The sequence below is a fragment of the Podarcis muralis genome, chromosome 3, assembly GCF_964188315.1.
Source record: "Podarcis muralis chromosome 3, rPodMur119.hap1.1, whole genome shotgun sequence".
NCBI classification, from domain to species: Eukaryota; Metazoa; Chordata; class Lepidosauria; order Squamata; family Lacertidae; genus Podarcis; species Podarcis muralis.
Window position 1 is genome coordinate 5,750,096 of NC_135657.1, and position 14,834 is coordinate 5,764,929.

At 44.0% G+C, this 14,834-nt stretch overlaps 1 protein-coding gene across 3 annotated transcripts; it reads left to right on the plus strand.

Annotated features, from left to right (window-relative positions):
• The first annotated feature begins 4,213 nt into the window (after positions 1-4,213).
• On the plus strand, positions 4,214-11,953 carry LOC144327188 (uncharacterized). Of its 3 annotated transcripts, none has more exons than XM_077925410.1 (6): positions 4,214-4,606; positions 5,359-5,417; positions 5,605-5,658; positions 7,845-7,872; positions 9,611-9,735; positions 11,731-11,953. In XM_077925410.1, exons 1-5 carry the CDS (start codon positions 4,443-4,445, stop codon positions 9,684-9,686), a joined length of 381 nt encoding a protein of 126 aa, XP_077781536.1. In that variant the 5' UTR covers positions 4,214-4,442; the 3' UTR covers positions 9,687-9,735; positions 11,731-11,953. The 3 variants fall into 3 exon arrangements, with proteins under 3 accessions (XP_077781536.1, XP_077781538.1, XP_077781537.1); XM_077925412.1 differs by having other exon boundaries at positions 9,679-9,735; XM_077925411.1 differs by lacking the exon at positions 5,605-5,658.
• The last annotated feature ends 2,881 nt before the right edge of the window (positions 11,954-14,834 follow it).

The window sequence follows — 14,834 nt, forward strand, 5'->3', positions numbered from 1 at the left end:
TTTTGTAGTTTTTTTATAGTCCTTCATCCGTAACTTTAGGGGAACAACAAAAGGAACAGCACTTTAAAGGCTAAAAGATTTGGTGCAGTAGCATCATTTGTGGTAATTCACCAAAATTTAGATGGTAATACATTTGGTAGCCTTTAGAGTACTACTGGTCTATTGCCCCATTCCTGCTACTCTTTTGACACGGTAAAGGTGAAGGTAAAGGTATCCCTGACCATTAGGTCCAGTCGTGACTGACTCTGGGGTTGCGGCGCTCATCTCGCTTTATTGGCCGAGGGAGCCGGCATACAGCTTACGGGTCATGTGGCCAGCATGACTAAGCTGCTTCTGGCGAACCAGAGCAGCACACAGAAACGCCATTTACCTTCCCGCCAGAGCAGTACCTATTTATCTACTTGCACTTTGATGTGCTTTCGAACTGTTAGGTGGGCAGCAGCAGGGACCGAGCAATGGGAGCTCACCCCATCACGGGGATTCAAACCGCTGGCCTTCTGATCAGCAAGTCCTAGGTTCTGTGGTTTAACCCACAGCGCCACCCGCATCCCTTTTTGACACAGTACCAGGAGTAATTTACCCAAAACGATAAGGTGAGCTTGTGGCAGAAAGGGGGAATTTAAAGTTAGCTTTCTAGATCTAGGAGGCTGACGTAGGTATGAAAAGAAATTGTGAGCCCCAGAAATAAATGACACGAGCATGCGCAGAGTGCACCTGTCCGACCAAATCTCAGTATCTATTAGGATGATACCACAACATCCATGGCTGGCCAAAAAAGAAATAGCTTTGAGGGCGCCTTTGAGGATCTCACCCCCTGTACTGTTCTGGGGGTTCCCCGACCCTCCAGAGCAGATTTGGGGGGGGCTAGGCCAGAGGGAGCCGCTACTGTGCTAGCACCAGTCCTTGTGCTGGTTTTTGCTGGTGGAATGCGGTAACTGAATCTGGCCCATCAAAATTAATGGACACTACCACTGTCATTCTCCTTCATGGATCACTGCCTTGCCGTGGCGAAGGGGCTTGAATAACTCAGAGAAGCTATGAGCTATGCCGTGCAGGGCCACCCAAGATGGACAGGTCATAGTGGAGAGTTTTGACCAAACGTGATCCACCTGGAGCAGGAACTGGCAAGCCACTCCAGTATCCCTGCCAAGAAAACTCCATGGACAAAGACAACAGGCATATAAAAGTTATGACGCTGGAAGATGAGCCCCTCAGGTCGGAAGGTGTCCAACATGCTACTGGGGAAGAGCGGAGGACAAGTACAAGTAGATCCAGAGCTGATGAAGCGGCTGGGCCAAAGCCGAAAGGACGCTCAGTTGCGGATATGCATGGAAGCGAAAGGAAAGTCCAATGCTGTAAAGAAAAATATTGCATAGGAACCTGGAATGTAAGAACCATGAACCTGGGTAAGTTGGATGTGGTCAAAAATGAGATGGCAAGAATAAATATTGACATCTTGGGCATCAGTGAACTAAAATGGACGGGAATGGGCGAATTCAGTTCGGATGACTATCATATCTACTACTGTGGACAAGAAACCCGTAAAAGAAATGGAGTGGCCCTCATAGTCAACAAAAGAGTGGTGAAAGCTGTACTGGGATGCAATCTCAAAAATGATAGAATGATCTCGATACGAATCCAAGGCAGACCTTTTAACATCACAGTAATCCAAGTTTATGCACCAACTACTGGTGCTGAAGAAACTGAAATTGACCAATTCTATGAAGACTTACAAGACCTTATAGAAATGACACCAAAGAAGGATGTTCTGCTCATAATAGGGGATTGGAATGCTAAAGTAGGGAATCAAGAGATAAAAGGAACAACTGGCAAGTTTGGCCTTGGAGTTCAAAACGAAGCAGGGCAAAGGCTAATAGAGTTCTGTCAAGAGAACAAGCTGGTCATCACAAACACGCTTTTCCAACAACACAAGAGACGACTCTACACATGGACATCACCAGATGGGCAGCATCGAAATCAGATTGATTATATTCTCTGCAGCCAAAGATGGAGAAGCTCTATACAGTCAGCAAAAACAAGACCTGGAGCTGACTGTGGCTCAGATCATCAGCTTCTTATAGCAAAATTCAAGCTTAAACTGAAGAAAGTAGGAAAAACCACTGGGCCGGTAAGATACAATCTAAGTCAAATCCCTTATGAATACACAGTGGAAGTGAGGAACAGGTTTAAGGATTTAGATTTGGTGGACAGAGTGCCTGAAGAACTATGGATGGAGGCTCGTAACATTATACAGGAGGCAGCAACTAAAACCATCCCAATGAAAAGGAAATGCAAGAAAGCAAAGTGGCTATCCAACGAGGCCTTACAAATAGCAGGGGAGAGAAGGCAAGCAAAATGCGAGGGAGATAGTGAAAGATACAGGAAATTGAATGCAGATTTCCAAAAAATAGCAAGGAGAGACAAGAAGGCCTTCTTAAACGAGCAATGCAAAGAAATAGAGGAAAACAATAGAATGGGAAGAACCAGAGATCTGTTCAAGAAAATTGGAGATATGAAAGGAACATTTTGTACAAAGATTTCCATAATAAAAGACAAAAGTGGAAAGGACCTAACAGAAGCAGAAGACATCAAGAAGAGGTGGCAAGAATACACAGAGGAACTATACCAGAAAGAAATTGATGTCTCGTATACCCCAGGTAGTGTGGTTGCTGACCTTGAGCCAGACATCCTGGAAAGTGAAGTCAAATGGGCCTTAGAAAGCATCGCTAATAACAAGGCCAGTGGAAGTGATGATATTCCAGCTGAATTATTTAAAATTTTAAAAGATGATGCTGTTAAGGTGCTACACTCAATATGCCAGCAAATTTGGAAAACTCAGCAGTGGCCAGAAGATTGGAGAAGATCAGTCTACATCCCAATCCCAAAGAAGGGAAGTGCCAAAGAATGCTCCAACTACCGCACAATTGCACTTATTTCACACGCTAGCAAGGTTATGCTTAAAATTCTACAAGGCAGGCTTAAGCAGTATGTGGACCGAGAACTCCCAGAAGTGCAAGCTGGATTTAGAAGAGGCAGAGGAACCAGAGACCAAATTGCAAACATGCGCTGGATTATGGAGAAAGCTAGAGAGTTCCAGAAAGACATCTACTTCTGCTTCATTGACTATGCAAAAGCCTTTGACTGTGTTGACCACAGCAAACTATGGCAAGTTCTTAAAGAAATGGGAGTGCCTGATCACCTCATCTGTCTCCTGAGAAATCTCCATGTGGGACAAGAAGCTACAGTTAGAACTGGATATGGAACAACTGATTGGTTCAAAATTGGGAAAGGAGTACGACAAGGCTGTATATTGTCCCCCTGCTTATTTAACTTATATGCAGAATTCATCATGCGAAAGGCTGGGCTGGATGAATCCCAAGCCGGAATTAAGATCGCCGGAAGAAATATCAACAACCTCAGATATGCAGATGACACAACCTTGATGGCAGAAAGTGAGGAGGAATTAAAGAACCTTTTAATGAGGGTGAAAGAGGAGAGCGCAAAATATGGTCTGAAGCTCAACATCAAAAAAACGAAGATCATGGCCACTGGTCCCATCACCTCCTGGCAAATAGATGGGGAAGAAGTGGAGGCAGTGAGAGATTTTATTTTCTTGGGCTCCATGATCACTGCAGATGGTGACAGCAGTCACGAAATTAAAAGACGCCTGCTCCTTGGGAGAAAGGCGATGGCAAATCTAGACAACATCTTAAAAAGTAGAGACATCACCTTACCAACAAAGGTCCGTATAGTTAAAGCCATGGTTTTCCCAGTAGTGATGTATGGAAGTGAGAGCTGGACCATAAAGAAGGCTGATCGCCGAAGAATTGATGCTTTTGAATTATGGTGCTGGAGGAGACTCTTGAGAGTCCCATGGACTGCAAGAATATCAAACGCATCCATTCTTAAGGAAATCAGACCTGAGTGCTCACTGGAAGGACAGATCGTGAAGTTGAGGCTCCAATACTTTGGCCACCTCATGAGAAGAGAAGACTCCCTGGAAAAGACCCTGATGTTGGGAAAGATGGAGGGCACAAGGAGAAGGGGACGACAGAGGATGAGATGGTTGGATAGTGTTCTCGAAGCTACAAACATGAGCCTGACCAAACTGCGGGAGGCGGTGGAAGACAGGAGTGCCTGGCGTGCTCTGGTCCATGGGGTCACGAAGAGTCGGACACGACTAAACGACTAAACAACAACAACAAACACCACTGTCATTGATTTCAGTGGGTCTGCTCTGAGTAACAGCTAGTTGAACACCACCCTCTGTGGCTAGCCAATAAATTTCTTTCCAAGTAAGTCAGACAAGAATATCTCTTGTTGGTTGTATAGTCTGGATAAGAGCAGCGCTGCAGGATCAGACTGAAAGTCCATCTAAACCAATTTTCTGATACCCAGTGTGGTCAGCCATTCCTGAAGCCGCAAGATGGTTTCCGTTCCAAATGAGTATTGCGTTGCTATGGAGCTGTGTGACCGTTGGTGGCGGCGAGACATTGGTTTACTCAGAATTCCAGTCTCGTAGTTGCGTCATCAGTTCAGAAGAACTGGAGTCTGAGAACATTTCTGTGTCCAGAGTTTGGGAACGACGAAAGCCAGGTGGTTTCAGGTAAGTTATTCTTATGCAGGACTGGTGTTTTCTAATAGCTGAAAACAGGCCAAGGATGTGGCTATTCAGTGACACTGTCTTCATTAAGGACCAGGGATGTGGAGAAAATCGCAAGATTCACCTTTCCTCTGTATCTGTAGCATCTGGAAGCAGCCCAATCTGTTTTGGAACTACTGTGTGTAACTCCAGTTCATTATTCAGATCTGAATCTGATCTGTTAAACCAAAAACTCTGTTTTGACCACATTGACTACAACGGGGAATCTAAAAATGGCTATATATTTTTACATAAGTGGGTGAAATTTGCAGGCAAAGAGTGGATCAAGACTGCCAAATTTGAGGCAGAATCCAAGGGAGTTTGGTTAAGTAACTTTTGGTTATTATTATTTTTAAAAAACAGGAATGTATTTATTTTCTGCCAGAATAGGCCGCCACTTCTGAGGGGATAACGCAGAAACCGATAGTTTTGGGAAGGCCAAATCTAGGGAAGTCTTCGTTAAAATGAGATCTTTAAAATATGGTGCTTAAAATATGAACTGAACTGAATTCCCCCCTGTCCCTTATAGGTACACTGTGCCTATGTCCCAAATCACTTTTTGCCGCATTAAAACTGGAGGCACACATTCCTCATCCACCCAATGAGGGTAACTCCAAAAGCAGGTTTTAACAAAAGCATTAGGTTAATGTGCACCTTGGGACCAAAGGAGTTTGCAAGGAACATAGCCAGTATTGTGCAATCTTTTCTGTGTTTAGACAATGGCAGACAACCTTCTGCAGGAGACCATTTACCAGCTGCAGAGAGACTGGGACTGGTGAGTGTGACCCTTTCTGATGTGCTGTTATTGATCTGGGGATACAATATAAAGGTGGGTTCTAGACCTTTGAGCTGTGGAATTGGCCACGCATAATACTGTTTGCAGGTGTGCCTGTCGCACAGATGCTCTAAATCCCTCTGTTGATACTCCAGTGGACTTATTTGTAACCCATCTATTTTGGCAGCTTCTCTCTTGCTGCTTCCTTCTGCTAGGGACAGTCCCTATTGGCTAGTTCCCGGTAAGTCACAAAATTTAATTTTGTGTTATGGGGTGATTGGGGGCTCTCAGTGACAACCAATTGTGTGCAGGGTGTGTGTTCAAACACCCTTAACTCTACCAGTTTAAGTCTAGCTTTAAAGACCAGCTGAATCAAAAGAACTTCAGAGACGTACACCCGAGCCATTCTCAAAATACAGGAATAATCCTGTGCCGTTCTCCTTAACTTGAATTCCTGTGGGGAAAAGAGCACAGGGAGCCTTTCTAATGTTTTGAGGAAGGCAATTAGACTCTGGCCCATCACATGCAGAAACGAGTGGCCTGCATGGGGATTCACAACTGGGCCTTATTTATTTATTTTGAATATTTATTGAATTTCATAACAATTAATGGTACAAATCTCATTCACCATGATATTTACAATTATTCTCCCTCCCCTCCTCTGGACTTCCCTCAACTCCCCCTCTGCTGAGTTATTTAGTTTTATCTATCGTATCTTGCTTTTCTTACACAAAAATAAAATCCATTATCATTTATCTGAAATATCTGTTACTGAAATGAACTTGTGAAAGTTTATTCAAATCCTGCCAGTGAATCCAGTCCATTCTGTTGTTTCTGCAAATAAACTATAAATGGTTCCCAGACTCTTTTGAAGTCTTTTTGTCCTTCTCTTGTAGATTGTTAGCTTAGCCAGTGTGGTGTAGCGGTTAAGAGCGGTAGATCCATAATCTGGTGAACCGGGTTCTCTTCCCTGCTCCTCCACATGCAGCTGCTGGGTGACCTTGGGCTAGTCACACTTCTCTGAAGTCTCTCAGCCCCACTCACCTCACAGAGTGTCTGTTGTGGGGGAGGAAGGGAAAGGAGAATGTTAGCCGCTTTGAGACTCCTTCGGGTAATGATAAAGCGGGATATCAAATCCAAATTCTTCTTCTTCTTCTTCTTCTTCTTCTTCTTCTTCTTCTTCTTCTTCTTCTTCTTCTTCTTCTTCGCTAACACAACTGGGCCTTATGATTTCAGCACATCTGGGTGCAAATCTGTTCATGGAAGCACTATGGATCAAAACTGCTTTCTCCACAGAGGAGGGAACGCTCCATTCTAAAGGGAATTTTGTCCTCTGCAGAAATCCCCAAGGGGCTCATTATAACTGCCAATTGGTGATTGAAGCAACAGCCCCCCCCCTTGGAATTTTGACAGGTGTCAGTCATCTGGTGTCATGATGTCAGGTGATTGACAGGTGTTGTGGTCCCTCTCACCTCCAAGAGTTGGCCCATGGGAGGATGGGGAGGGAAGAGAAGAATCTGGCCCGACAGCTGGATCCAGTCCCCCCTGCCCCATATACACAATGAGGGATTCTGTATGCACACACACACACCTCCTGCAAAGGATTTCTGGGACTCCATTGTTTATGGATTTCCCACCCACCAAAATGCACAAGGAAACTCACTTAGACTGCAATACGTTACACACTACTTTCAGAGTAAGTCTAAATTGAACTTGTTTGGGATTAGAGGGCATGGAAGTGTCCTTTCACCCAAATCCTTGTGTCTTCTTTGGTGATCCCTCGTGGCCGAATAAGATTGTCTTCCATGAATACAATCTTAACAGTGAGTCCATAAGTGACTGTGGAGGCCAATTCTGGATCCACACGTCCTTCCACAGTGGGGACATTTGTTTCCGAGCAGGAGTTGATCACGGTGAGGGTTTGCCAAGTGTGCCTTCCTCTTAGCATGATTCTCCCTTGCGTCCTGAGTTTGAGTGTCTTCAAAGACCAGGACACCTTTGGGAAAGGCTGTTCTCCAGCTGGAGCACTCGCAGGCTAGTGTTTCCCAGTTTTCAGTGTTTATACTACATTTTTAAAAATTTGCCTCGAGAGAGTCTTTAAACCTCTTTTGTTGACCAACAGCATTACGCTTTCCATTTTTAAGTTCGGAATAGAGTAGTTGCTTTGGAAGACGATAATCGGGCATCCAGTCCAACGAAGTTGATGTTGAAGAATCACTGCTTTGATACTGGTGATCTTTGCTTCTTCCAGTGCACTGGCATTAGTTCTCCTGTCTTCATAAGTGATGTGTAATTTTTTGGGACACACCGTTGATGGAATCTTTCGAGGAGTTGGGGGTGGTGTTTATAAGTTTAAAAATGTCATTTAAAATCCTTGTGTATGAGGGTCCTAATGTCTCTTTTTCATTCTTATCTTTCCTTCTCCAGTCAGCTATTTGAAAAAATGGAAAGTGCGGTGAGTAGAGAAATCTCTTGGTGTCTGGTGCACTGCAGGTTGTGATAAGAACAGGTGGGAGGGAATGCCCAAATTGGAGGAAGATTGGGAGGGGCAGGATCTGTGCTTCATTTGCCAGGCCTTAGGGGCTCCTTGCGATGTCACAAACCTTAGACACTCAAGGCAACCTTCTCTGTTTCTTCTCCTTTCACCCCAGAACTGGCCCTACTAAACCTCTTCCAAGATGACAAAATTAACATTTTCTTGTATGCGACAACAGCAGCGAGAATGTTGATAGCCAATAATTGGAAAGGAAATTATGTTCCAACCAAAGAAGAATGGTTGAATAAATTATGCGAATGCTTGGAATTAGCAAAGTTGACTGATTTGATAAGACAAAAACCAAAAAATATAATCCAGTAACAATGGAAATGACTATGTAGACAAAGATTAAATGTAAGGTATTGGTTGTGTATAGAATAGATTTATGAAAGATTTAGAAAACATTGATTAGAATATGTGAGATTGTGAGAAAATACAGAATAACAGATACAATCTTGCTTAAAATGTATATAGGAAGTGCAGTGTAAGCGACGGAAGTCAATCAATGAAATTTTATTATTATTTTCATGTTGAGATATTTGTAGAATAAACTTGGAAGAAATTCTTCCAACTTTTCTTCTTCTTCTTTTCTCTTTATTTTTTCTTCTTTTTTCTTTTCTTCTTCTTTTCTCTTTTGTTCCTTTTTCAAATATATGTGGTTATTTGAAATATATATGTATGTATTTATTTGCAATATTTTGCTTATATTTTGCAACAATTATGTTAAATAATTAAAAAATAATAATCTTCCGAGATAATAATGCCCTCTCTCATCACAAAGAGCTCATAACTCACTTACTCTCAGCAGCCAGAAACACCATAGCCAGACACTGGAGAGACCTGTCAGGAGTAAGCATGGGCCAATGGTACCAAATAGTATGGGAAACAGCCTCATTAGAAAAAAAAACTAACCAATAAACTGAAACTGACACGGGGACAAATGAAAGAAGACGCCTTCACCCCAGCATGCCTCCCCTTTATCACATACACAGCCCAACAAGACAACGACAAGAATCCGCCAACAGCATACGAATCAATCTGGCTAACCTGATTCAAAAACACCCACCCACCCCACTCACACATGAAAACAAAGTTTCTTCTCCCTTCTAAATCAATATTCTGTTTCCTGGCAGCCACTTTTCAGGGGGTGAAATAGGGGACGAATCTTAGTGATGTGAGATAAATGACTGCGGCTTTCAAAATGGTAAACGGCGCTGGGGGGGAAAATACCGTATTTTTAGCTCTATAAGATGCACCAGACTATAAGACGCACCTAGTTTTTGGAGGAGGAAAACAAGAAAAAAAATATTCTGAATCTCAGAAGCCAGAACAACAAGAGGGATTGCTGCGCAGCGAAAGCAGCAATCCCTCTTGCTGTTCTGGCTTCTGGGATAGCTGCGCAGCCTGCTTTCGCTCCATAAGACGCACACACATTTCCCCTTGCTTTTTAGGAGGGGAAAAGTGAGTCTTATAGAGCAAAACCCACTCTCAGGTTTCCAGCTCTCCCTCATCTCCTTTTTAGGCTACAATTTGCTATTAAAAAGCATTACAGATATAGAATTCTGAATCATGCAGAGTCCATCTTTTAAGGGTTGGGTGTTTTGTGGGGTTTTTTGGCAATTTTGACTGCTGAATAATGTATTTCTTATGAATCTAGGATTGATGGTGACTTACTCATGTGGCTAATTGTCCCTCTCTCCCCGCCGCTGCCTCCTCCAAATCCAGTTGCTTGAATTCACCCATTTGAAGGTTGAAATGGAAAATGCTCCACCAACTTTCCAGGCAAGTGTCTTGCCCTTTCTGGGGATTTAAAAAAATATATATACTTTGAAATGCAGAAAGATGACTTAATAGCTGCAACCTCTTGCCCGCCCCCACCTGGACAAATCTTGGAATCATCGTCCAGCCCCCTTCAATGCAGGAATCTCAGCTAAAGCATCCATGACAGATGGCCACCCAACCTCTGCTTGAAAACTTCCAAGGAAGGAGAGTCCACCACCTCCCGAGGAAGCCCATTCCACTGCTGAACAGCTCTTACTCTCAGAAAGTTTTTCCATGTGTTTAGTTGGAATCTCCTTTCTTGTAACTTGAAGCCATTGGTTTGAGTCCTATCCTCAAAAGCAGGAGAAAACAAGCTTGTTCCCTCTTCCATGGGACAGCCCTTGAGAATTTTGAAGATGGCTATCACATCTTCACTCAGTCTCCTCTTTTCCAGCCTAAACATACCCAACTCCTCCAACTGATCCTCATAAGCCTTGGTTTCCAGGTCTCTTTTAACTTCCAGGCATCTTTTAACAGTTTCCAAGAATAATTCAAAGTGTTGGTCCTGATCTTTAAAGCCCCAAATGGCCTCGGCCCAGAATACCTGAAAGAGCATCTCCACCTCCAGCGTGCAGTCTGGACACTGAGGTCCAGCTCTGAGGGCTTTCTGGTGCTTCCCTCCCTGCAAGAAGTGAAACCACAGGGAACCAGGCAGAGGGCCTTCTTGGTAGTGGCGCCTGTTCTGTGGAACACCATCCCATCAGATGTTAATGAAATAAACAACTATCTGACACTTAGAAGACATCTGAAGGCAGCCCTGTTTAGGGAAGCTTTTACTGTTTAATGCTGTATTGTGTTTTTAATATTCTGTTGGGAGCCCCCAGAGTGGCTGGGGAAACCCAGCCAGATGGGTGGGGTATAAATAAATTATTATTATTATTATTCTCTAGTCAGGCCCAGACACACTTTACCAGGGGTCACCAAGGTGCTGCCAGTATCCCTTTTGGCCTCCATGAAAGGTCTCACTGAATATCCCCTCAAAAATCCACAGTGCCTAAGAGACTGTTTGCTCTTCCCATTCAATTCCTGTTTACACTGACTTGGCATCTCTTCCACTTGGCCCTCTAGATGTTTTGGGTCTGCAACTCCCATCATCCCTGACCACGGGTCCTGTTAGCTAGGCATGATGGGAGTTGTAGTCCCAAAACATCTGCAGGGCCGAGTTTGCCTATGCCTGTCTTACACTGAACACACACCCTTTCCAAGTCCCCATTTTCTTTGAATCCAGGACTGGACATCCATGTTCTTCTGAACAGAGGAGGGGTACAAAGAGCTTCTCCCCATTAGCAAGTTCAGCAGTAGCTGAATGCAGGGAAACCCAGCTAGATGGGCAGGGTATAAATAAATTACTACTACTACTACTACTAAGGGACGTGGGTGGCGCTGTGGGTTAAACCACATAGCCTAGGGCTTGCCGATCAGAAGGTCGGTGGTTTGAATCCCTGCCAACCTAACAGTTTGAAAGCATGTCAAAGAACTTCAAGTAGATAAATAGGTACCGCTCTGGCAGGAAGGTAAACGGTGTTTCCATGCGCTGCTCTGGTTCACCAGAAGTGGCTTAGTCATGCTGGCCACATGACCCGGAAGCTGTATGCCGGCTCCCTTGGCCAATAAAGCGAGATGAGCGCGCAACCCCAGAGTTGGCCACGACTGGACCTAACGGTCAGGGGTCCCTTTACCTTTACGTTTACTATTGTTGTTGTTGTTGTTGTTTATTATGTGTTATAGCATGCACTCATGGTATCTGTGTCAGGACTGTCCCCCACAATGCTTTCACAAAATTTCACATCTATCCAGTGAGCTGCACCCAAAGTTTACCAAACCCCTGCTCCGGGTGGAATTTGGTGGTGAGGAAGAATAAAGCCTACAGACACTAGGTGTCATGTGTCAAACAGGAAATCAGGCAGTGGAGTATTTGCCATAAAAGTTTATTGGTTTTGGATTTTTCTCCCCTAGAACCTTCAAGGTGCCGGACCTGAGGAAGGAGCTGTTGAAGATAGAGAGGCAAAAGGCAACCGAGACAGTTGAGTGGACACTGAACGCTGCCATTCTTTTATCAGAGCAGGAGCAGGGAATGAAGGGCTCTCGGCGATGCCTTAGCAAATGCAGGCGGCTGTTTTCTTGAAATTTAAATTTGTTGTGGCAGATTGTTATTAAAAGGGAGTGCTTTTGTTGTTTCCATTGTGCTGCCTTTCCTTTAAAAAAACTGTGTGTATTGCAGAATCCTGACCCTGGGGTTGATATCTTGAGACAGGTGTAGGTGTGCTTTCTGCTTTTAAGAGCAGAATAAGAGTGTTCCTTTTCCCCCAAGTGGGATTTAATGCAGTATGTAATGTACAGTACTTGCTCCTGAGATCCCAAATGTGCTTCTTCTTTTTGCTTATCCCGCAATAAGGGGAGCACATTCTAGATAGGTTCAGAGTCTCTCTAATATGTTCATGGCTGCCTCCAAAGACTTTTTGCAGTAAAATGCACTGGAAAGGGTGGGAACATAGGAGCAAACTCCCCACCCCCCAAAAAGAATTACTGGGTATTGCCATTCAAATGGTATGTGTGTGCTTTGTCATGTGATCAATTATGTGAGGTGGGGTGTTATGTACTGAGTTGAATAGGATCCAAACTGCAGCAGTCTGATTGGTCCTAGAACAATAGGATCCAAAAAGCAGCAGTCTGATTGGTCCTAGAACAATAGGATTCAGAATGCAGCAGTCTGATTGGTCCTAGAACAATGCAGCAGTATGATTGGTCGGCAGGAGCCACCCAACCCAGCTCCAGATAGAAGTGAATCCACAACCTGATTGGCCTACAGGAGAATTCCGGAATTAGCCAATCACGTGCAGCCCATTGTGTAAATAATGTATATAAAGCAGATACTTTGAGGGGACTTTCATTCCCTCCTCACCACTATGAGCTGAAAGAAGAGCATGAAATCCACTCTCGTCTCTGAGTATATTTCATGGGGCTTATCTGGACCCTCCAATATTTTATTCAAGTTGGCACCACCCGGGGGGGGGGGGGATAACCATTGCTTGGTGCAACATCATCTAACATCTCCAAAACACCAGGATGAACTTCCAGTCCATAGCTGTGGTCATCTAACATCTCTGCAACAGTATCTGGCCATTTGCTCAATAAACAGGATATCTAGAAGTGATCTAAGAAGAAGAGATGAGTGAACTCTTGTTGAATTGAACTGGATTTCCCCCCCCCCCCCGGTTTTTTTTAAGGGGGGGTGGTTGAACTCAGGGAAACAAAAAAAACCCAAATCAATCTGTGGTCTTAGAAAAATACTGACCCCTGCCAAACCACCCAAACACATTCCTCTCTTCCCTGGCATGAACCACACAATATGTCCATTGCACTGAACATAAGATTAGCTTGCTGGATCAGTAGAATGGCCCAACTATTTTTTTTTATAGAATCTTAAGAGTTGGAAGGGACCCCACGGGTCATCTAGTCCAACCCCCTGCAATGAAGGGATCTCAGCTAGAGCATTGATGACAGATGCCCATCTAACCTCTGTTTATAAACCTCCAAGGAAGGAGAGTCCACCACCTCTGTTCCACTGCCGAACAGCTGCTAGAAAGTTTTTCCAAATGTTTAGTCAGAATCTCCTTTCTTGTGACTTGAGGCCATTGGTTCGAGTCCTACCCTCCAGAGCAGGAGAAAACAAGCATGCTCTCTCCTCCATGTGGAAGCCCTTGAGATATTTGAAGATGGCTATCCTATCAGCTCTCGGTCTCCTCTTCTCCAGGCTAAACATACCCAGCTCCTCCAACTGATCCTCATAAGTCTTAGTTTCCAGACCCTTGATCATCTTGGTTGCCTTCCTCTGCACATGTTCCAGCTTGTCAACATCCTTCCTAAATTGTGGTGCCCAAAATTGGACACAGTATTCCAAGTGTGGTCTGACTAAGGCAGAATAGAGTAGTACTATTAGCCTACTTCCTTTGATCTGGACACTAGATTTCTGTTGATGCATCCTAGAATAGTGCTAGCTTTTTTTGCTGCTGCATCACACTGCTGACTCATGTTAAGCTTGTGGTCCACCAAGACCCCTAGATCCCTTTTACATGTACTGCTAGTAAGCCAGGTGTCCCCCATCCTATATTTGTGCAGCAAGTTCTTTCTACATTTGTCCCTATTCAAATTCATTTTGTTAGCTTGCACCCAGTTCTCCAGTCTGTTGAGGTCATATTGAATCTGGATTCTGTCTTCATTAGCTCCCCTTCCCAGTTTGCCGTCATCTGCAAATTTGATAAGCATTGTCTCAATTCCTTCATCCGAGTTATTTATAAAGACTTTGAACAACCAGGACAGGGCCCAGGACAGAACTCTGTGGGACTGGTTTAGAATGATCTCTGAGGCCACTCCTTTTGAGAGCAGCTGCCAGAATCAGATTCTCTGCACCTTTCTGCAAAAGAGACTCTCTGGGCCATCACAGATCACAGAATCACCAATTTGTAGAGTTGGAAGGTACTACAGGGGCCATCTAGTCCAACCCCCTGAAATGCAGGAATCTTTCACCCAACATGGGAATCGAACCCATGACCCAAGTGTCATGCTTTATTGACTGAGATGAATGCTGCTGCTACCATTTTAATGCTTCTGCAGATGTTACAAACCATACTGTTGCAAACCATTGAAATGTCACAAACCACATAAATACCATGCTAATCTAAACATAGGACTTGTGGTGAACTTTTGTGAACAGGTGAGGAGCTGGGGGCTGATGCTGGATCTGGGCCTACTTTTTGATGGGCAGGTGGGGGAGTTTGCAAAGAACAGAAACCAAAAGGAACGCAGAAGAACAGGAATCCACAGTTCAGGCAACTTTCCCAGAAAGCATCCATTTCTTGGAAACAGGAACCTTGTGCAATTAGTTTTTTCTGGTTGAAGGTTGAAAGAGAGGCATAGCAGTTTTAGCGTTGAGAGAGAAAGCAAAGAATCAGAGCTATCCTGTTTGTTTAGCTATTAGGATCTGCAATGGCTTCATCCAACATCATGCTGGTATTTGATTGCCTCAAAAGAGACAGGAAATATCCAAGTACCCGTAATGT

Coding starts and splice junctions, on each gene's coding strand:
- LOC144327188 (XM_077925410.1), top strand. CDS start 4,443: ATGAGTATTGCGTTGCTATGGAGCTGTGTGACCGTTGGTGGCGGCGAG. Junction 4,607..5,358: donor CGAAAGCCAGGTGGTTTCAG/GTAAGTTATTCT, acceptor TTCTGTGTTTAG/ACAATGGCAGACAACCTTCT. Junction 7,873..9,610: donor TTGAAAAAATGGAAAGTGCG/GTGAGTAGAGAA, acceptor TTATGAATCTAG/GATTGATGGTGACTTACTCA.